We start from the raw sequence: 22947 nt of genomic DNA, 5'->3' as shown, positions 1-22947 counted from the left end.
ATTGTATTTCTTTTGTTATTCATATCAAATAATTCTATGGTGATGCACACAGCTCAATCAGCGTTTTAAAACACCATTATATATGAGCATAAAATTGAAATTAAATTATAATTTTTTAAATATATTTTTATCATTCATTATCGCATTTGTTTATCCTTTTTCTATGAACTCCTGAATGAAACACAACAATTTGATTGAAATAATATAACATAATTTATTTTTTTACAAATGATCACTATAACATACCATACATAATGATCAACTTTGTTTCGCTCTTAAAATTGTTTTGTTATAACCTATTCTACTATGTTTCTTAACTTTTCTGGATTTTCTATTTTGATGAAATATTATTGTAAATAAACCACGGAGGAATATATAACAATGACCTCTTGTGACCCCTTGTGACCTTTTGTGTTATTCTGTGCATGCACAAAATATTTTACTTGACGTCTGCATAGTATTGACATACTGTATTAAAATTAAAGGTCTCCATTCTGCTTAGATACACTTTTTAATTTCAGCTCAATTTAAACTTCTCTTGTTCAAGTAATAGTCAACGTGTAAGGTCAAAACGGGTCAAAACTAATATATACAACACCCATTTGCATTTTCAATTACTGTTATGAGATTAAGAGTTTACCTAGGTCTGCGAGGTACTTTAAAAATAAACACAATAAAACTCTCCAAGTGTTGCCAAACAACACAATGTATTATTAGCAATATTTCAAGTATTGTTTTAAAGCTCTGTCTACACTATCAAACTAGTTTGACAAAATAATTGTGATGTTCCCAAATATGGTAGTGATATGACATCATCATATATGGGCACATCACATTTCTTTTGTCACATAAAGTTTGATAGTGTAGACAAGGAAATTAATACAATCATATAAAACATAATATGAAACCCAAATAAATCAAATCACATACTTACATAGCACCAAAGATTAACTACCACATATGGCATAATATCCATGCATTTACAGAATTAACACATATTTATATTTAGTGTATACAAGTAATGTATCTATAACAGCACACAAAATGGACGTATGGTGTAAAATTAAAATTATATATTTTTTAGTTTTCCAGTATAACATTTTTTTTTCTTTTTGGTTTAGTAGATTTGGAAGACATTAATTGATGTTCACGACGGTGGTTTTTTTTAAAGATCTTAAGAGCGAGCCTGAACTAACAGACGCTGTAGTCATCTAATAGAACTATATGGATTTACAATGTTTGGGAAGTTTATATAATGATATACAACCTCCCAGAGTTAACACAGTTGATGAAATTTACAAACATTATTTGAAGGCAGTACTATATATATTAAAAGTTTAAGATAAATTTAAACATGAGAAACCTATTATTTAAAATGTCAGTGCAGTGTACTGTATGGGCCAATCAGATTGCTCAAACCTGTTCAAACTAACAACTTAGTTAGTTGTGAGATAAGTACCAATGAACCAATCGTTATATGAAACCTGTGATTGATTGTCATTATTTTCTAATTCACAATTGTTTTTTTACATTTCAGTCTCTCCTACAAATGTCATAATTTAAATATACAGTACTGTAGTCAAATTACAATTGCCTAAATTTTAAATTTGTCATATCATAAAGAAAATATTCAAATTTGTACTTATATTCAACCTAATTTTACTTCTTAAAAACAGCTGTCAATAAACAATTTGTATACAAACATCTCAATCTTTGCTCATGGTTTTCTTATCAAACAAAAAAATATACTATAGCATTATATACAATTTAAATAGTAATCAATATTAATAAATATTAATCAATGTCAATCAATAATATTCAATTTCAATCAATATTAATAAATATTAATCAATGTTAAAAAATGGTAATCAATATTAATCAATGTTAATATTAATCAATGTCAATCAATAATTAATCAATGTCAATCAATATTAAAAAATGGTAATCAATGTTAATCAATATTAATCAATGCCAATCAATAATTAATCAATGTCAATCAATAATTAATCAATGTCAATCAATAACAATCAAAATCTTACACAATTGTAATCATTTATATACAATTTACAACTTCAAAGATTTGCTATGTTGTATATTTATTCAGAAAAAGTGCTATAAAATATATATATAGATATTTAATGAGTATCTTGTGCTTTTAAATAATTATAAAAGCAATAAGTTGTCCGAATAGACGCAATGTAAACTTTTAATAGTTAGTCTCAGAACTCTTTTTGTTGTGTGGGAAGCACAGTACACGTCAGGTCGGATAAAATCCACTATCCTCTTTCTACTATCAAACATGATGGATGGGAACGTCATTCTGATGCAACTTGAAATTCGTTCATACCTGGTCATATAGCATTTCCATAGGGGGAGGGGGGAAGTATTCATTGTCCATGATGGGGGGTGACACTGGTGGGGGTGGTGGAGGAGATTCAACACTGTTTTGTTTCTTCGCTTTTGGTGGCGGTGGTGCAGCTCGGGCCTACAAGATAAAAGGACACATAAACTATTGGTATCAAGCATTGATATCAAGCACAAGCCTATACAATTATCATGCATCTGCATTGGTATCAATCACTTTTGCCAATATGATTCAATTTACACTTTATACCATGCATAATAAAAAGAAAAAATCATTCATTATAATTATTACAACACTAGTATCATCTAAACTATGCAAAAACTATGAAAAAAAATTGTTCTACTCAGATTCTAAAGGGGTCTTTCGAATTTTATTTTTTTAAATATATATTTTTTTATTTTATTCATGTCGCCACAAAAGCAGGAAACCTCCTCCTGAAGGACGTGTGGTTCTCTAACCAAGATTGGTTTCACCATTATATCCAAAAATAGAGCCAAAACACATAATCTTCTTTCTATGTCTTACCGGTTTAAGGACAACCTTCTTAGGAACGGCACTTTTTGTAGGCATCTGAGGAGGATAAAAACTGGGAGGACTTGCAAATGGTGGACTAGAACTTTCAAGCGAATCTGCCAAAAGAAAACAAACATTATACATCAGATATTTCACTTATTGGAAATACAAGCATAGTCAATATCCATGGATTTTAAAACTATGTGGAGCTGTAGCTTGGTGGCTTGCCTTCCAACCTCAAGGTCCAGGGTTCAATCCTGACCTACAGTAGTGCAAGGGTAATGACTCATGACTTTTTCAACTCCACTTCCTAAGCTTATAAGTACGATATTATAAATAGTTTATCCATCCTGTAATTGGCGAGTTTTTGCTCTCTGTTGGATGCGTATGAATAAAAAAAAAATTTAAAATGTACCTGTGGTGGAAGAATGGTCAATCTCGGTGTAGATGGCGTTTGGAACTTCTTGTGGAAGTAACGGCGACGGTGGCAACGGTAGGTTAGGAGGTTCAAATCCTGGTGGCGAAAATATCGGCTCAGGACTCTGTAAAATGTAAAATAAATCATATGAATAGAAATATCATATATATTCAGCTATGAACAAAAATTAATAAGTATTACAACAAGTTCATAAATCTAAAGATTTGGCAAAGAATAGAAATTCATTCCAACATTCAGTGAAGCAAGGACCGACATGCATATTTATATCAATATATGCATATTCATATTGGTGTCATGCATATGCAAATTGCAGTCATGCATATGCATATGACCTTTGTGTCTTCTTTTCTTTCATTATCCTGGTTTTTCTTTTGTCTTTTTTTGTCTTTTGTTTCTTTAGGGGTTGTGACCACCCCATATTGGGGTTCAATGTTCCTCTTGGGAGGTATTGGAGAACTTTCCGGCATTGAAGGGGACTTGTTACGCACGTCGTCTGGGTAGTCATAGATGTCAATTGACAAGGGTCGTTCGTTTTTCTCTTTTTCTGGCAGATCATCATCAATCTGTTCATACTGCCATGTTGGTGCTTTGTTTTGTGGTTTTGGTAGATTTTTTCTCTTTGGTACTGGTGGTTTTACTTTTTTCTACGGTTTTAATCAAGCATTAAATGAAACAAGATCTGTAAAATGACAATCTTCAAATCTCTTTTAAAAATACCATTGATAATAATGAACCTACTACCCCATTGCCGAGCAAGATCCTGGAGTTTGCACACACATGGGTGGTAACACCAGTGTTTTGAAAGTGGTATAAGAAGAACTTTAAAACAATGGTTTAATTTGGTTTGTCAATGAAGGTTTTAATAAAATATCTAACCTCTGATGATTGTGAGTCATCTGACCCACCAATCTCCTCAACCAGGAGCGATGGAAACACACCAACATGGCCATTGCACTCCCCTTCCCAGAAACCATCATCTACACCATTCTCATCCTTCCGTATGATTTTGATAATATCGCCCTCTTGAAACGATAGTTCTTCTGAACTCTCCCCTGTATAGTCAAATACTGCTTTTGCCATGCACACTATGAAAATAAAGTTGTTTAGATAAACAGGATGTGTAAACGATAAAAATGAACTTTGTATTTAAAAGGTGTGCCAATCTGAGGTTTTGAATTACTAGTGTATGTATGGTATCTGTAATATAGTTGACAATGATATGCTTCTGTCAGAAAAGTGTCATTACATCCCAGAGTTGTCGAACAATAACAATCTCAGGTTTTGAATTTCTAGTGACCATACCGTAAAGTTTATTTTGGCCTCCATCACACATTTATATTTTACTTTTGTGCCACTAGTATTCTAACTAAAAGCTCTGTCTATACTATCAAACTTTATGTGACAAAATAATGTGATGCTCCCATATATGGACATGATGATGTCATATTACTACCATATTTGGGCACATCACATTTGTTGTCACATAAAGTTAGTGTAGACAGAGCTTAACATTCATTTTCACATTGTATATTGTGTTTGGCAAAAAACAGTATATCTATTATATACTTCCCTTCTGATTTCTGTCAAGAACTATTGATGTGTGAAACTTGTTACATCTTTATCTCTATCTCTTTGCAATTTACTACATGAATATTACAATCATAATTACTATGTATGCATACCTCCTTTTTGTTTTGATGTATTATGGGTAATACCCAGCACTTCACTATCCGCAGCCAGTGATGATGATGACGATGATGGTACAATGTGCGCTGTAGAGTAATCGTCTTTAGGTTGATCTGTAGAGGGAGTATCTTTAAGAATATACGTCTCTGGGATATAACCAATTGAACCTTCAGCATTTTTAGCCTAAAAAAGTAAATACATTGTGTTTGTTTATTGTCAATAAAACTATGGAAAGTGAAATCATGTTATTTTGTTTTATCTACATTACTCAGAAAGTAAAAGTAATGTTTGATAATAAAAAAAAAAAAAACTGATTCTCGGTATTCTCTCGTATATCGGTGGTCTCATATTGAAGGTGAAAATAAGTTGAAAATATCAAATAGTAACATGTTGACCTCTGACCTTAATCCAGCCATCTCCTTCTGAATCTTCTAGTACTTCTAATTTTTCTGCTTCATGAATCGTCAATTCATCGTCCCTCTGAGCCTGCAAAAGAATACAATAACTTTTAATATTTTTAAGATCAAAAGAGGTTTCAAATTTTCCCAAAAATTAAAATATATATATATATATATATATTAATGATTTACGGTATTTATATTTCTTATTCAAAAGAATCAGAAAGAGAAATGTGTAACTAGTTTTAACAAAAGCACTTGTTGCATTGCATACCTCGTATGTATAGAGGGCAGAACACCTAAATGACTTGGGGCCATCGTGTGCGAGTAAACTTGACGTCCGACTGTGCTGTGAATCGTTGTTGTTTGTCACATAACTGTCGTCAAATGTAGAATCCGTCTAAAAATTCAAACAAAAAATATAATGAAATGAAACTATTTGTCATTTTGTATTGGTTGTCCTCAATCTAGAAAATTGACTTGAATTATTTGTTTTTAAAACATGAACCATATCTCATAATAAATATATCGACAAATAAACATTATTTTTATGTGTGTTATGATAATATTAAAATACCCAGGAGGAATTGATGGGTTGTTGTGGTGCGTGATAGAGCAGGGATGGAACTTCTGAAAAATTTGATAGGGCAATCTGTCACACCCATATTGGGTAAAAAAAGTGTGGGAACACATTTTGAGTTTGGTAATCTAGTACATCTATCATGGACATTGTTTAGATTTACTATATACAATAGAAAGAGCCTATAACAATGGATTTGTAACTTACCCCTGGACTACTTGTTATGCTCTGCAGTCTAGCCTGGGCCTCTGCTTCGGCTTCCTTTGTTAACGCTTCATATGCACTGTTTAACCACTGGTCAACATCCACTGAAAGAACATATAATAAGCAATGTTAAATCAATGTATAATTATGCATTACTGAGTACAATTAAATACAAAGTAACTTGCAAGAGTGGATTCGGGATATTTTAAACGGAGCACGAAGAACATAATAAAATGTATAGTCAGTCAGAAAAAGATAGTTGATTTTAGCGAGGAGTGTGCGACCAAAGCTACCCTATGGGTCTGCCTCTGATTTGAGTAGACTTACCTCCAGCAGCTCGTAATATTTCTAGTTTAGCCTCCGCTTTCACTTTTGATGTCTGTGCCTTTCTTAACGCTTCTTTTAAATCGTTTAGTCTCCATAAACCATCTTTGTTGTTCGTGTTTGTGACACTTTCTGATGAACCTTTTCTTGACAAATCCTAATTTAATATAGAAAAAAATAGTTGAAAAATTTAACTACAAAAGTCAAAACATATGTGAGAAAAGTTGATAATGTGTTTGAAGAAATATTGTTAATAAATAAAATAAATAAATAAGAATACTAGCAGTTTAGATAACCTCATCTACTTTCATCACACCTTCAATTACACATCAAATCATCTACCTATATCAACACAGATTTTTTTTTCTCATACAAATACGTTACCTTTTGTGCTCCATCAATTCTCTTGATGTTTTCTATCATTTTTGTAATATCCTCTATCGTCTTGGAGTCCCTCGCTACATTCGTTGCCCATTTCCTTGCCTCCCGATCCAAATACAACGCTTCCATTTCATCGATTACAACCGAATCAATCTAAATAAGGAGAAACGTAAAATACTTCTATCTTGCAATGTATTAATGAGTGGCCGAGTGGTTAAGACAGTGGAACCGTAATTACGTAGCCATAACATCGGCAAGGGTTTGAGGCTCACTCGCTCCATGGTTCTGTTGGTAGAACAAGTCTTCTTGTGTGCACTTTAAAGAACCTAATACATCTTTCAAGATGGGGGTTACACCAGTGTACTAGCTCACACATCTACTGTCATGGACAGACGAATGAGCGCTATAGAATTGGCAGCACTGTAGTTGAAATTAAAAGTGTAAGATCTAAGTCCACAGCGCAATGAGTAATGATTGTTGGAATGGCGCTATATAAATTGAAAATATTATTATTATTATTATAATATTATTATTATATTAAATATTATTATTACAGTATTATTGGGATGACAAAGAGAACAATAAAAATGGCACATTATAATGTTAAAATTACAATAATAATGAGTATTCTCCACAATGCAATCACAAATGGCATGCTTGACAATCTAACACAATGCACCATTTGCATGTTATATCACAGTAATGTTACAGTATATAATTGTTATATTTAGAGTATTGTTTGCCTGTCTGTCCAACACCACCAATAACAATATACTGGATAACTGATAACAATAATTTTGAAAATGATAACAATGTGATGATGCTATGATGGTGGTGATGATCTGAATTTTAGTTATGGTAATGATGATATATTGTACTATGCAGTAATGTTATGTTTCATATAATAAAATGAAAATGTACATAAACTCAATAGCAATTGTGTTTCCAAATATTGGTTAATGTTAATGAAATACATGCAGTTGGGAGCAAGTATTAGCTAACTAGCTTTATTGACATTACACACAATGTGTATAGACAGACTTGCAAAAGAATGAGAAGCAGTATTTGACCAATCACAGACAATTAAAAAACAATAATTCGTGTGGTACACTATTGAGTGTATGACACAAAACTGGTACACTATATGTTTGCAGTTGACCCCCTCCTTTGGGTATCCCATTTCTCTTTCCTGTGAAACACACAAGGGCAGTGTTCACAGGTGACGACCAGAATACCTACGTTATCATTCTCAACAGGATCAAAGTGATACTGTAGCATTTTGGTGAAGACAAGGTTGTCTTGCAGAAATATTTTGAGTTGATATTCACGGGCAATCTGGAAAAAAAAGAAGAATGCCAACATTCTTGATAATATTTCTATTTCATAACAATTTTCTTTTCTTTCATTATCATAATCTAGGCTAGGCTATTTGTCATGACTGGTCTCTAGCTTGAAAAGGGAAATGGGGTTTGTTGAATCATTGAACCTCATCTGGCTACACGCTATAGTTGATATCATTAATGTGATACAATCATACGAAAGAAGGAAATTACAGCTTATGCTACACAACAAAGGCAATCAGTGACAACTAATCTAATAAATAAAAATAATGTAGTGTTAATGTAGTTCTTAATTGTTGTTTTGTTTTCAATTTCTCTTACCATCTCTGATTCAGCTAACACTTTCTCAAAGCAAGTCCTACTAAATACATTTGTTTCTACTTCTGTTGTGCTTAAAATTGACAAATAGTTTTTAATTTTTTTGTAGAAGTCACCATCTAATGTCTGTAAAAATAGAAATAAAATTAATTTTAAAAAGGCTGGAAAAAGCTTGTTTGTTTCGTTTTAATATAATATTCATCCTCAATTACTGACAGTCACATGAGTGCTAAGATGGACCAGTACACCTGGGTAACCCCCTTCCGAAAGATGCACTGGGCTTTTTTTTTAAATGCACATGGGCCATGCAGTATTTCATTTCATTTATTTCGTCAATTTAAAAACATGATAAAACAACACAAATAAACATAACAAAACCCATGACGGTGACAGGATTAAACAAAAGAAACTTAAATTCTGTACAAATTTTCTCCGCCATCACGGGTGATTACAAAGCATGTATAATACCAAAGAAAAACTGTTGTGTCATTATAAAACATCTGATTGTTAGATTTTGGTGGAATACAATAAGAATTTAATATAATAATAACAAGCTAGACAAACTACTTTTGATATTAGGCATAATGTTAACAAAAACATGTCCCCTGATCGGCTTAATTAGGCCTTATGGGGCACTTGAATGTGCATCCTACACTTTAGCATACAACTCCCACAATATAAAATAAGTAGATTTTGTACTGAGGTCAAAAGATGGCAATGTAATTAAATCAGGAAAACTTTGAATGCATTAACAGGCAACAGATTGAATTCTTAATCTCAGGAAGACTATTTTAGACGCAATGCATACGAGAAAAGCTGCTTATAATAAAGCTATAGTAGTAGTCCCACGTATAGCCAATAATAAAAAAGTAGTATAGTCCTGTTTATAGCATTGTACAAAATTCAATACAAACTTTAAAATTCTTCGTCATTAATTTGTAAGTAAAGGAGTGAAACTACTGTAGACAGAAGAATGGGAGACAGGACTTCTGCTTGACTTCATTTAAAATTACATTCAAGAGCTCTTTAGGTCAACCATGTGATACTTAATTTAAAATTGTCAAAGTACCCACACAAAAATAGATTAGACAAAACATGATGTGTTCAATCTGTTGTCTATTTTATCAAAGCTATAAAACATTTCAGGTAATGTCTATTTAGATATTATTTTATTAACCAGAAAAGTTCAGTCTGTGGCAATCTAAACTTCACTTACATTCAACAGCTCTTTGAGGTCAATGGTGTGATACCTAACCTGGTGGGCATTGGCCGCACCTAGCGCCAACAGGTACTCGTTACGTGCATGGCACGAACGTTTCTCGCAGGCATCACTTCGACTTGTCAGCTTGGCACATGTCTTCTCAAGATTTGAACGAGATTGGTAGAATCTAACTGTTCCTTTTTTCAATCTTGAAAAAAAAATATTCAATATAATTACTCTTCTTCTTCGTCTTGGTTTTATTTCACAGTATACAAGACATTAATTGTATTGAACATTTTGTAATTCTTTGTTAATCTAAAGCTCTGTCTACACTATAAAACTAAAAAAAAAGTGTGATGTGCCCAAATATGTAGATTTATAAAAATCTGATAACCTACCTATTTTCAGCTTCAAGAGCCTTCTCCTTAACTTCTTGTGCTATCCTTTCAACTTCTACATAACTCTTCTTTGCTTTCGTCATCTCATGCACTGAACTATACATCTCCTCATGGTTTAAACTAATAATTTCCTCAACCTATACAAATTAAAAAGGATCATACCAAATTTACTCTACTGCAGTTACTGCAGTAAATACATTTTTTACTGCAATAACGAAAGATTTTAGTTTGTTTCAATGTAGAAGATTATGAGGCAGTTTCACTGCAATAAACAGTGTGCATGATTTCCCAGAAAATAATTGAATAAACAGGTCTAAAGAGTACATACAGTACAATGTAGATACTGCAGTAATTTATGGTTACAGTTATGCTACAGTATTTAGTTGCGCTGGACGTTATGAAGAACTTAACTGATCATTTTAAGCTTAAAACACTGAGAGTTGGTAAGAGATGTAGCTAAAGATCGTAGCGATGGTATGACCTCTATTAAAGGACCCTTTTGACCTTTGTGTTGGACAGCCGATATTTTTCATACATGAATTAACAGACTCTGTACCAATATAATGTTTACACTTTCCCCATGATCTGCACACGAAGGCACTTTTTTTGACATAGGGATCTGGACTATAATATAATAATTATGGATTTACAGCATTTGGGACGTTATATATATATATAACTGATCATTTTAGGGTTACAGTGTAATTGATAGGTGAGAAGACCAGTTCTATTGTTGGTCTAAATTCTATCTTAAGAACTTAGTACGTGCCCTAAGAAGCCAATACCATTTGCTCACATTAGTTTAGTTAGGCTTGTTTGTTTATTCATTATCTTTTTTATGTAGTATAGTGAGAAATATTAAATATCTACCACAACAAACTTTCTGTGAAAACTATTCACAATTTAAACCGGAACCATCTTAGTGACACGACCTTAACCCATTTTGTCACAGTGGCTGGTTTCAAAACAAAACCTCGGCACTACAAGGCACACTACCCAGATACAATCAACATTGTTATAGAAAAGTCAGTGACGTATAAACTGGTATTGGATAGTACAGGGCCATTCGTTGAATGACTAGACCAGAGGGAAATCCTTTACACCTAAGTGACTCAATTCAATTGTGATTTTTAACTATGTAACTTCCAAAGTTATTGAAATAATAACAAGTTTCTGTGACGATTAAACGTAGGAGTAAACTATTACAGACGTCGTTAGATTATTAGAAAATCGTTTTCTAGGAATAATAACAACATGATAAAAATCTTAATGCTCAAATTCACGTCAGTGTATCAGCCAACCACACATCATGATGTAAACAAAATGGTTTGACAAAATAAACTTGAAGACTAAGAATGAAACTTGTGGTCTGTACATATTAGTTATTAACTAAATTATTTCTTGACCAATTTTGATCAAATGAGAAAAAAATAATGACTTGCATTCAGTAAACTTTGGTTTATTTAATATAAAATCATTTTTTTTCTGAAAAATTACCCGTTTCATTCTCTGTATTTTTGCCAACCTCTCAACCTTTGCCCTTTCTGCAACCTGTGAACTGTACGTGTCTGCGGAGGTCAGTCGTAACCTGGCAACCTTATCCATTTCGTTCAGCAGGTTTTTCCATACTGTTGCAATTGATCTGCGGAAAAATACGGAGATTATATTAATTTTATTATTGATAAAAACCTTAATATATAAGACTATTATTATTACTTACAGTTTGTCGGTTACTACAATTTACATAGTTAATTATTTCAGTTGGAAGAACAACCTTTGTCTAATTTAATTGTTCTCAACCTCTGCCAAAAGAAACTCATCAAAGATAAAAATAGGACTGAAAATCAGGTCTGAAAAATGTTACTTCACCCTGAGGACAACATACCAGACAGGTTGAGGTAAGAGAAAGGGAATTTACCCAGCTGCGAGTTGTCACGGTAATCTGATACTAATCAAAATTTAGAAAATGGACAATCGATACAAAATACAGTACTCAAAACGAAAAGATTGCAAACTAGGAAGTAACTGTAAGGCATTAAATACATTATTATTTATGTCTGACAATGACATGAACATTTATTTATTTGTACTGTATGAGGAAATTATGTTATTTCCCTGGTAATTGTGGTGTTTTGGACAATTTCCAGTAATCGCTAACATATTTGGAATTTTCCTGGTATTCATGAAAATTTCTGGCAAATGGACTATTAACAATATACCTTGATATGAAAATTATACTTCAAGTTTATTATAATTTACTTAATATCATTTACAGTTCTGAACCATGTGACATCTACGTACATTACCAGCATATAAACATCTGTTTATAAATCCTGTGAATTCAGTAGGTAAACAATAGACTCTCATTTTAAATTTTATTTGACTTCCTGTTTTCATCTTCTGTATAACCAGAATGTATCAAGTTTGATGAGACAAATGCAGTATTTTATTGCACTGATAATAGCACTAGTATACAATGCTGACGTATCAATAATATGCTGTATATTGCTGTCAGTAGGCCTATGTGTAAAATGTTAACCAGTTTAAACATCTAATTTCTTAAAGATATTAAGAAATATATAATATACTGTATAATTTTTTTTAATGTTTTTGTTGAATATGCCATTTTAATGTCACATATTATAGTTATTCATTTTGAGCAAAAATTGGATCGGAAAAAAAACCGAATTCTTTTAACCTGAAAAACCTGAAATTTAAAGCAAAAATTGACAAATTGACTGGAATTTTAGTTGAATTTAACCATTTATTCTCTCTTTTTACAAGTGAAAACATTATTTTTTTAAGTTTTGTTTTTCAGGATTGATTAATTTGGTCTGGCCTATTAAAAGTCTGATCTTCATTTTTCATGTTTTTTAAATGTTGCTTTAAATTATTGAAACTTACATATTTGTTTATTAAACGTACCTGGGATACTAATAGAAACTAACTAAAAGTTGACTGCACTGTTAGTCAGTATACTGTATCATACACATATTTTACAGATCTCATAAAAATTAGTTTTGATAAAGGAGTTAAGTACATTATTGATTCTGTGAAGTACTCTTGATCAAACAAATGACCCTTGACATAACTTTCCCAAGCAATTCAGTTTTTAATTGGACTTTGAACATTCAACAGTCTAAATTCTAAGTCATTACTTGTAAAAGTGTTAGATTTAATTGTTCCATGTAAACAACGATTTTTGAGTGGAATGTTGATTTATCAGAGGTGTAGATTAAAAGAGGGACGTGACAAATTGGGGAGTGTCTTTCCGCTGCCTTTGGAAGATTTTCCAATAATGTTTAACACTTTTATTATTAGGTTCCATGCAGCTGTATTTTCTAAATCATACCAAATCAATCTACTCATGGAGCCAGAAACTTTTTCTCATTTGGTTTTTTCGTGAGTTTTTGATGATATAAAGAATATCTGGTTTGAATTTGGTAATGTAACTCTTTAGCTATTTCTTTTGTTGAAAACTCAATAAATTCAATAACACATGACTCAGACTGTATTTCATAAATTAAATAGCCTGAGGGTTATCTTCCTGTGTTTGTTTTGATTTTCAAAAAAAATAAAATTATATATATATATATACCATGTGGAGAAAGAATGGCAGGAAATAGAAATGGTTGCATGATAGTGTTTGTACCATTACACTACAGTACAGTAGGTACACATTTTGTAAGCTACATTAGGCCTACGGTATGTTATAACATAGAAAAAATCTGCAAAACAACAAAATACACCTCTCCTCACCATAAATAGTGATACCTGTAGGTAGGGCAGCACTGTACACTACCTACAGGTACACACACTGCAATACAGTTGATCATTTATTTATAATTAAACTGCTTTAAAAAAATTAGTCAAATATTATAAACTAGGGGCAACTACTTTGTTTCTGTAATTTGAGATCCAGTAGTACCAGTATTATTTTCATATTCCTAACTACCGGTATTATTAATATCAAAACATCATTGTGTTGTCTTGGTATCCAAACATGACCCCAACCTCATACCAGGGTAGTACTGTACCAGCTATTTTACAGTCAGCCAAGAACGTCAGAGTTTACAGGTTAAAGGGTATTGTGGGGATAATTCCTCTATTATTATCAATATTCCGGAAGGGAAATCCAGACAGATTCATTCTATAATTACTCTTCAAATTGTTGTGTATCATACTTGCTCAATATTCCTAAGTTTAACCTAAGCTTATAATAATTCACCATTTTACAATGGCATTTACCAGTTTAAAATTATAATTACTGTATTATTCAATCATTAAGGTTGGAATAAATTAGTGCCAACTGGTTAACATAACAACAACAGGCGATATTATATAAACACAATGGAATGACATCCTGTTTGATGTAAGCCTGTAGCTACCTACACAAACGTTGAGGTGTTGATGTCGTTGGTTTTTGTTTTACTCGGAGTAAGTGTCAGATTAAAGGGTCAAGGATTCTATAGGAAAAGTGAAAATATTATTATTAATATCTATTTCTTTACTATTTTATTCACTTTTTGATGATTGAAAGTAACGTTTTTTTTATATAAAAAATACAGAAGTGCCACAGTGGGGTGGGGGTATATTTTAGAAAAGAGAGATGGCAAAATACACCATTGTGTAAGTAATAATATATACTGTAAAGAAACATATGAATTGCACAAAAACAGGATCATTTGCATGTATCCTGAAATTTGTTGAATGTATGATGAGTAGTTGGCTAACTTTCCATAAGGAGGTCATTCTAATGCCTTGACGGTGTGTGACAGTGTCTCAGTATCCTGTAACAGGTTTGTCATCGTCTATTTGTGGGAAAGTCATAAAAAAAAACAATGTATCACTAAAGAATGGCAGGCCTGATAAAGATTAAAGGGGAACCACAGCAAAGATGTCCATGTCTGAAACACAAGGACCTCCTGCTTATAACATATTTTAAGGCCTTGCTTAGTCACAGAACTTAGTTTCATAGAATGTCATTCTAAAAATAACCGGCTGATTCAGCCACAACAGAAAGTAATTATTAAGGAACGAGTGTATGGTTATAAGATTTTATGGAAAATGCTGGAACTTGAAAATCTACAATAAAATGAGAAAGGTTCCTTTATTTATTCATGGCCAGTATTTCATTTCATCATTACACCTCCAACAGCAAGTAACCCAACAATTACAGAAACAAAATTACAAGTTTAAGTCTCATTTGATGCTAAAAGGGAGTAGAAACTCTCATACTAGTTCATGATTGAACCCTGTATCTTGGGATTTGCAGTGGGGGCCTAGGGCCTAAAAGTATTGAAATGAAGTGCTGAACTTAATTTGATAAGTTTTTGCATTACAATTTGTGAAATTCCCCACCCACTTGAATCTGCCCCTGATTTGAACTCAATCTTGATAACCACAACTTACCTGTGTTCTTTATTCTCATCTAAAATTTCAACATCTTTGGCACCTTCTCGTTTCTGTTGAAACTGTGCAACTAATTTCTGTAAACTCTAAAAAAAAATAAAGAAATTCAATTAATACACCACATAATACCTTAAAGCAATTAATTATTATCTAGACCTCCCCATATCTTATTAGCTGATCTGTTGCTAGATGTACTGATAACATGCCCCCTTAGTGGTGAACATACAACCACCTACTAGTATATACCGGTAGAACACTTGATATATTCAGACACCCATTGCAAATAGTGATTGCACAAACATGGACTTCAAACAGGATAGAAATTGATTTTTTTTTTTGGATTCTCACAGACATACTTTAATAAATAGTATTTTAACATTTCCTTTTGCAATTTTTAAAAAGCCAGTAAACTGAGCTGGACAAATTGTTTCTCAGAAACGTTTTTTTAAAAAGAATCCACATATTATTATTTATTATTATTATATTTACTTAAACACTACATACCTGAGCACAGACCCTTTCAATAATTGACCGTTGTTTAGCAAACTCTCTGAAATTAAACAAAAGCAAACAATAAAACACAGTCAGCTTGGCAAAATAAGAGTTTTTGGAAAACGTCAGATTTTCAGAATGGCTTTTATTTTATTGATCTTTAAGTAGAATTGATAAAAAGAGAATGAACTTGACAGTACATTGTGGTTGGTTATAAAAAAATGAATACCGTCAACTCTCCCAATACTGGACTTTCTAAAAACCAGGAACTCTAACACAATATCAGACTTTTCATTTTTTGCCATTAAAACACATTCCCAATACCAGAGTTTCTGGAAAACCAGACATATTAGGCCAGCCCAACCCAAAGGTGTCTGGTATTGAGAGAGTTGATTGTCATATAACAACAATTGTATTTTGTACAAATTATATACAGGGGACATCATTAGGATCCAACAAGGTGTCCCCTGATTAAGGGTTTCTATAGTGTTAAAATGTATATGTCCCTTGGAAAGTGTCCCTTTAAGTCTTAGGTAGGGGTGTCTCTAAGGAGGGGCTCTAAGTGTATAACTTATATTATAGGGTCTAACTACAGATCACTACTGTACAGTGCATTTATCTGATTAAATGTCTGTAATCTCTCAATTCACAGAGATTAAACAAACACCTTCATTGACATAGAGTAGAGTTTATCTGACACTCCTCTCCTGTCAAAGACATGCTTGTTAAATTAGCAAAGTTCATAAATATTTTGTATCAAAAAAAAAAACATTTATTGCAATCTGTGCTTTCAATCAGATGTCTCATAATCATACGTTTCATAAATTAATTCATTTTATTTTGACCATGGACAGGCTACTTATTTACATATTTCTGGCTTATTTACAAAATCTGGTTTACTTTGTACTTTGACCTGTAACGTTTTGTCAGGTGATTCTTGACCAACAGATCGACCTGATTGACCTGTATTCAAGTCCATTTAATATATCAATAATAAAATATGACAATGAAAGCTTTCCTATTGTACTCATCCAAGTACTGTACAATTTAAAGGGTTATGTAGGGTACAGTATACTGTACTTCCAATGCAAGTCTCAAAGTGTTATTTTATAATTTCATTAAAAACTTATTGCACAGAAAGTAAACCATCAACATTTGGAGTTACATATTAGCTTTCATTTTGGGACAGTAGATGCAAAAGACTTTTTTTTTATACAAGATCCGCAGAGGCATAGTATACTAATTGCGTTGCTTATCGGCATGGTATTTGTTTAATTTATTTTTTCGTCCACCATCTTGAAGCAAAAGCCTGCTATTGTCACAGGGAATCCTGATAATCTATGTTCAGACACAGACAGTATCATGATACAGTACTTAACAATGGTTCACACTGGCACAGCAGGTCTACAGTATTGATTGAACTTTAAATGTGCTAACAGTTTGTATTGTGTTTTGATTTTGTAATTTAATTCTATTGTCTTGTGAACTGATATTATTGAACCTTCCTAACTAGGTCAGTGTTTTAATTCTTCAATTCTAACCTGATGCATTTAAAACCATTATACACATGGAATAAAGTGTTACACTTGATGTACTGTACCCGACAATAGATATTATACAAGACAGATTAACAATACTATGTTAAACCAGTATGTTCTCAAAACTATTATTATAATGGAATTATGTGTAAAATGTACAGCAAACAGACAATACACAAGAAAGAAAAGTGTGTTCAACCAGTAGGCCTTATGTTCTCAAAACCATTATACACATTTAATAATGTGTTACAATTGATGACATACTTAATATGTACCTGACAATAGATAATACATTCAGGAAAGAATAACAAGACTATCTTCAACTACACTATCAAACTTCATGTGATAAAAATGTGATGTGCCCATATATGGTAATGATGATGTCATTTCACTACCATATTTAAACATATCACCACCATATTTGGGCACATCATACTTTTTTGTCAAACTAGTTTGAATAATGCACTTGATGTACGTACATGACAACAGAATATACTGTACAGTATCTGTGAAATTAGAAAGAAGTACTGTAACAAGTGTTTTAAACTTTACATTATGGAAAGATATGGTCTCATATGGAAGGCAATCGCCGCCAAAAATACAAAAGTAAAACAAACAACGTACTTTCACAAACGAACAACGTACTTTTACAAACGAACGATCTAAACTAAAACAAAGAACGTACTTTCACAAACGAACAGCCTACTTTCACAAACGAACAACCTACTTTTACAAACGAACAATCTACTTTCACAAACGAACGAACTAATGTAAAACAAACAACGTACTTTAAAAAACGAACAACCTACTTTTACGCGAACAACGTATTTTTTACAAACGGACAACGTACATTGATAAACGAACAACCTGCTTTACCAAACGATGTAGATTGCCGAATGAACTAAGGACTCGTCCATTTTTTAAGTCGGGTATAAAAACACCACATGACCTGAGGAAAATAAAATGTTGTTAATAGTGAGCTCTCTATTTTGTGTCTAAGAATATAGAGTATACACTACATAACTACATACAGTGTAGCAAAGGTAAAATTATGGGACCCGCCTTTTATTTCAATTGTTATCATGATGACGTCATCAAAATTAACTCGAAGATAGAAATTTTGGAAGGAATTTATCTGAGCAACAACATATTAACATGTAGAATTGAAGAATTTGGATGCGTAGAATATAGATGCGCGCTATTTTAAATGAACTATGACGCAAAAGATAAAAATACGACTTTTATAATTCAACTGGCCATAAAATGATGTCACATCAACATCCGATACGCAACATTTTTACATGAATTCGTATCTAGAATTCAACATCTTCCAGAAACCGTTTTCATGAGGGTCACTTTTCCTCCATTTGTCAGGATGAGTTTTGCTTACGCGCGCAAGATACAGGCTGCTCGCTTTGAGATCCCTCTAAGGCATATCCTCTTATCGGAACTTATGCAATTACCCGACTTAAAAAATGGACGAGTCCTTAGTTCATTCGGCAATCTACATCGTTTGGTAAAGCAGGTTGTTCGTTTATCAATGTACGTTGTCCGTTTGTAAAACATACGTTGTTCGCGTAAAAGTAGGTTGTTCGTTTTTTAAAGTACGTTGTTTGTTTTACATTAGTTCGTTCGTTTGTGAAAGTAGGTTGTTCGTTGGTGAAAGTACGTTCTTTGTTTTAATTTAGATCGTTCGTTTGTGAAAGTAGGTTGTTCGTTTGTGAAAGTACGTTGTTCGTTTGTAAAAGTACGTTGTTTGTTTTACTTTTGTATTTTTGGCGGCGATTGCCTTCCATAGTCTCAGGCAGAAACCAATTTTAAAACAGCTTTCAAATGATAAATATAACAAGATGAAGACACATACATAATGGCCTTGAGATAATTGTTTGACCTACATCTATGATACAAAAGAAAGTGATGACAATGACTTGGCCTGAAGCTAAAAGACATTTTAGATCCGGAAGGAAACATATCATCCACCATCAATTTAATTATGTAATTGACTTCAGTTCCATCCGGGGTGGTTGCATTTCAGAATGAGTTCTATACTGTACTTGAAAGCTTGTAATTTTACTGTACTTTATTAATCATTTTTCTGGTGCTTTAAATTAATTTAATTATTAAGAAGAAGTTAGAATTAATTAGAAGTTTTTACTTACGCTTGTTAATTCATTTATACCAACACGTAAATTTCCAAAGAACCAAAAGCATTATTATTTTTGGGTCTTTGGTCTAAAATTGGCCTAAAATTAGGAAGTTGGATTAAACTTGTCGTGCATGGGAGTATACTGTACTTGGTCATACAGTATGGTAATGATTCATTGAATTATACTAAAATATTATTAAATACATTTCCAAAATAAACAAAAAATTTAGTATTCATTAGTAGGCCTATTCACTGAATCCTGAAATTGTGTACACTTTTATACACGTCATTACCATTACTCATTTTAATGGAAAAAAATTAGTGTAAGTAATGATAATGGGTGTGGTAGACCACTAAATCCGCCTGAAAAGAATTTATTGTTATGTTTACACTACATTACCATGCATTGTTACACACAAACACACTATAGCATGGGATTGTGAAAAAAAATGTATTGTTGTTTTTCATTAAATTGCTGTAGAATCCATTACAGTATTGTATATTAATTATATTAAATTTTTTATTTAGATAGTACAGTAGTACCAATATACAGTGAACTTGAATTTGGTATCACTAGGCCTACTGTTATGTTAAATATTAATATCTATAAAGATAATGATAATCTACCTAATAGAAATGACACATTTATCAATTAATGTCAGTGGTACTGTACTAGGAAACTGTGTTTTACAATAAAACTACTTTGTAGGGACAATTACATAAAAGTACAGTTAGACAAATTTCACCTATTCAATGATTGAATAGGTTAAATTATGTGTTGTATTTCATGCAATTTACTTGTTGTTTCAGTGAATTTCCATTTCTATTCAATACTTTAAATTGTCAAACATTTTCTACTAAATGGTAAATATTACAGTACCCACAAATGTGCATATTACTATGAGTGTCCAAATATGAGTTAAACGACAACAAAATCCACAGTGAGTGGTGAGAAATAACAGGTGCCAAAATTATTGGTCATCTAGATCGTGAATCACAGTTTAAAAGGAAACTTTATAGACATTTTACATTTGTACAGTTACACATACAAAAATACTGTATGTAATATCAACACTGAAATTTATAAAAGCTATGGTGGTACGGTACAGTAATTCTATTTATGATAGGATTAGTGGTTGAAGCAGCTGTAATCCTACTAATGGTATAGTGTGTAACAATAGTAATGTAACACTAACACATCTGGTTGGGTCCAATCATTTTTTCCTCCATGGTCCAATTAAATAGATTAAATTAAAACAATAAATTAGACAAAAAATATTGCAACCATGTATAATTATCTGTTAATTTTGGGGATACGTCATGGTATACCTTTCCCAAAAATACTTTCATAAAATGTGTATCCACTGTGTAAACATTCTGGAGCGAGCTAGCTTTAGGCTAATGATGCCCCTTTCTTTCACATTGCCTCGGAAAACTCAAGAGTTTGCACAGACACCTGGAAGTAAACGCCATACAAAGACGCAGGGGGTGGGTGTGTTTGTGAACTACATAGTTTTGCTAGGCGAAGTGAAAGGGATATAGGATTATATAGGCCTTATTATCAAGGTTAAGGTCATGTTTGACCATTGATTGTGTGCATGCTGTGCTTGTGCAACATGTAACAATTTTTGTTGGGCCTTATTAGGGCGCCTCCACAATATTCACCTGATGTCATCGAGAATGTCCAGGTCAGACTGGTGTTTAGCATGGATTCTTGACAACTGTTCATTCTGAACATTGCGAAGCACTTGAGTTATTTTCACCTAAAAAAAAAGATATAAACAAATACAATTTAATCTTGATTTAATAGTATAGCAAAATTAAATTATTGGTATGTTTATTATTTTTGGTTATACTACCAGCTAGCCTAGGCCTAATTTTAATTACTATTATATAGCTAGGTAGAGCCACCTATGCCTAGACCTCCCCAACCCAGCATCACCTTTTAGGCCTAGTATACGCTAGGCTAGGCAGGCCTATTCTATATCTCTCTCAGTCTCAGGCCTAAAATACTAGGCCTAGCCACAGAATTATTTGATTACCTTTCTCGGTGGTGGCTGCATAGTAATACAATCGGGTCCAAATGAAAAAAAGTATGCCAAGAGCGTTATATCCAAGTTACCGCCAAGCAAGCAAAAGAACTTCTCAAATTGTATCAGCTCGCGGCGTACAAACTCGATTTGACTTCTCTTGATCGGAGACGTAGCTCAGTTTGTTATGAGAAGTCCATTAACTGATCCACCTCCCTTCCAGTATTTTTACGCTGCAACTAATAATCTAATAATGCTTTTTCACTAAAAGATTATTGAAATGTATCTTATGTAACATCAATTCTGCTTGTAGTACTTGAAATGAAATGATAGAAAACAAAAATTAAAAATAAATACTAATCATACCAGGGGGTGGAAGACGCTGTTCCTTGAACAGCGCTTTATAGAGGGCGGCATTCCAGATAGAGCTAGATTAAAAGGGAAATCCCCTACACTGCAACAGATACTCAACAAGTCTGAGTGGTGAGTAAATATGCGAGTAGTAGTCTAAATAAATAACAATTAATATGGTAATTAATATTGACTTAGATCCATAAACAACCGAAAACAAAATAAAACTAGATTTGAACTCGTCACTTTGACGAGTTCGGGTTATCCGCGCAAACGCAACATGCACATACTTAACTCTATGAACCTCCACAATTATTATGCCATCCTATGACATGAAATAAATAAGTTTACAGTGCTGAATTATACCTATTATGTAGCATACACCATATTACAGTATTTTACAGAATAAACTGTATATGTTATATACAGTGTAGCATAGACAAAATTACGAGACCCATCTTTTAAATCCAATTTTTAACACGATGACGTCATCAAATTGACATATAAAGATAACAATTTTAGAAGATAATTATCTAAAAATTTACATTAAAACAAATTTGAAGAATTTTGGGCACGTAAAAGTGAGAGCACTTAATAAGTTTTAATCAAGAGCGTCACTTTTTATTCTGACGAGCTATAACAGATTAAAATTTACTGTAAAAATGAAAATAAGTGAACCACGTTATTTACATTTTTAGACATGATGACGTCATAAAAATTAAAATATTTTTAACTCATGTGAAAAACAGTTGATTGACGTAGACAATATTAAAATCTCGGGGGAAATGGAATACGTATAAGCGAGATGCGCTCTGTTGAATGTAATGAGCA

General features: G+C 32.5%; 1 protein-coding gene across 2 annotated transcripts; it reads right to left on the bottom strand.

Moving 5' to 3' along the window:
• Positions 1–195: 195 nt before the first annotated feature.
• LOC144842185 (F-BAR and double SH3 domains protein 2-like) lies at positions 196–22037 on the bottom strand. 2 transcript variants are annotated; one of them, XM_078698584.1, is made up of 20 exons: positions 21778–22037; positions 21401–21498; positions 16064–16109; positions 15560–15645; positions 11645–11789; positions 10148–10284; positions 9765–9957; positions 8552–8674; positions 8130–8225; positions 6894–7043; positions 6513–6666; positions 6189–6289; positions 5676–5801; positions 5406–5489; positions 5000–5186; positions 4194–4402; positions 3806–3961; positions 3294–3420; positions 2891–2994; positions 196–2485 (listed from the first exon to the last, which is right to left on the bottom strand). In XM_078698584.1, the coding sequence occupies exons 1-20, from the start codon at positions 21796–21798 to the stop codon at positions 2342–2344; spliced, it is 2487 nt and encodes an 828-aa protein (XP_078554710.1). In that variant the 5' UTR covers positions 21799–22037; the 3' UTR covers positions 196–2341. The 2 variants fall into 2 exon arrangements, with proteins under 2 accessions (XP_078554710.1, XP_078554711.1); XM_078698585.1 differs by lacking the exon at positions 3806–3961 and having other exon boundaries at positions 21778–22034.
• Positions 22038–22947: the final 910 nt, after the last annotated feature.

Source organism: Antedon bifida, chromosome 5 (genome assembly GCF_963402885.1).
Source record: "Antedon bifida chromosome 5, ecAntBifi1.1, whole genome shotgun sequence".
Classification (NCBI taxonomy): Eukaryota; Metazoa; Echinodermata; class Crinoidea; order Comatulida; family Antedonidae; genus Antedon; species Antedon bifida.
The sequence above is the reverse complement of the archived record's forward strand: the minus strand, read 5'-3'. Positions and strand labels throughout refer to the sequence as shown.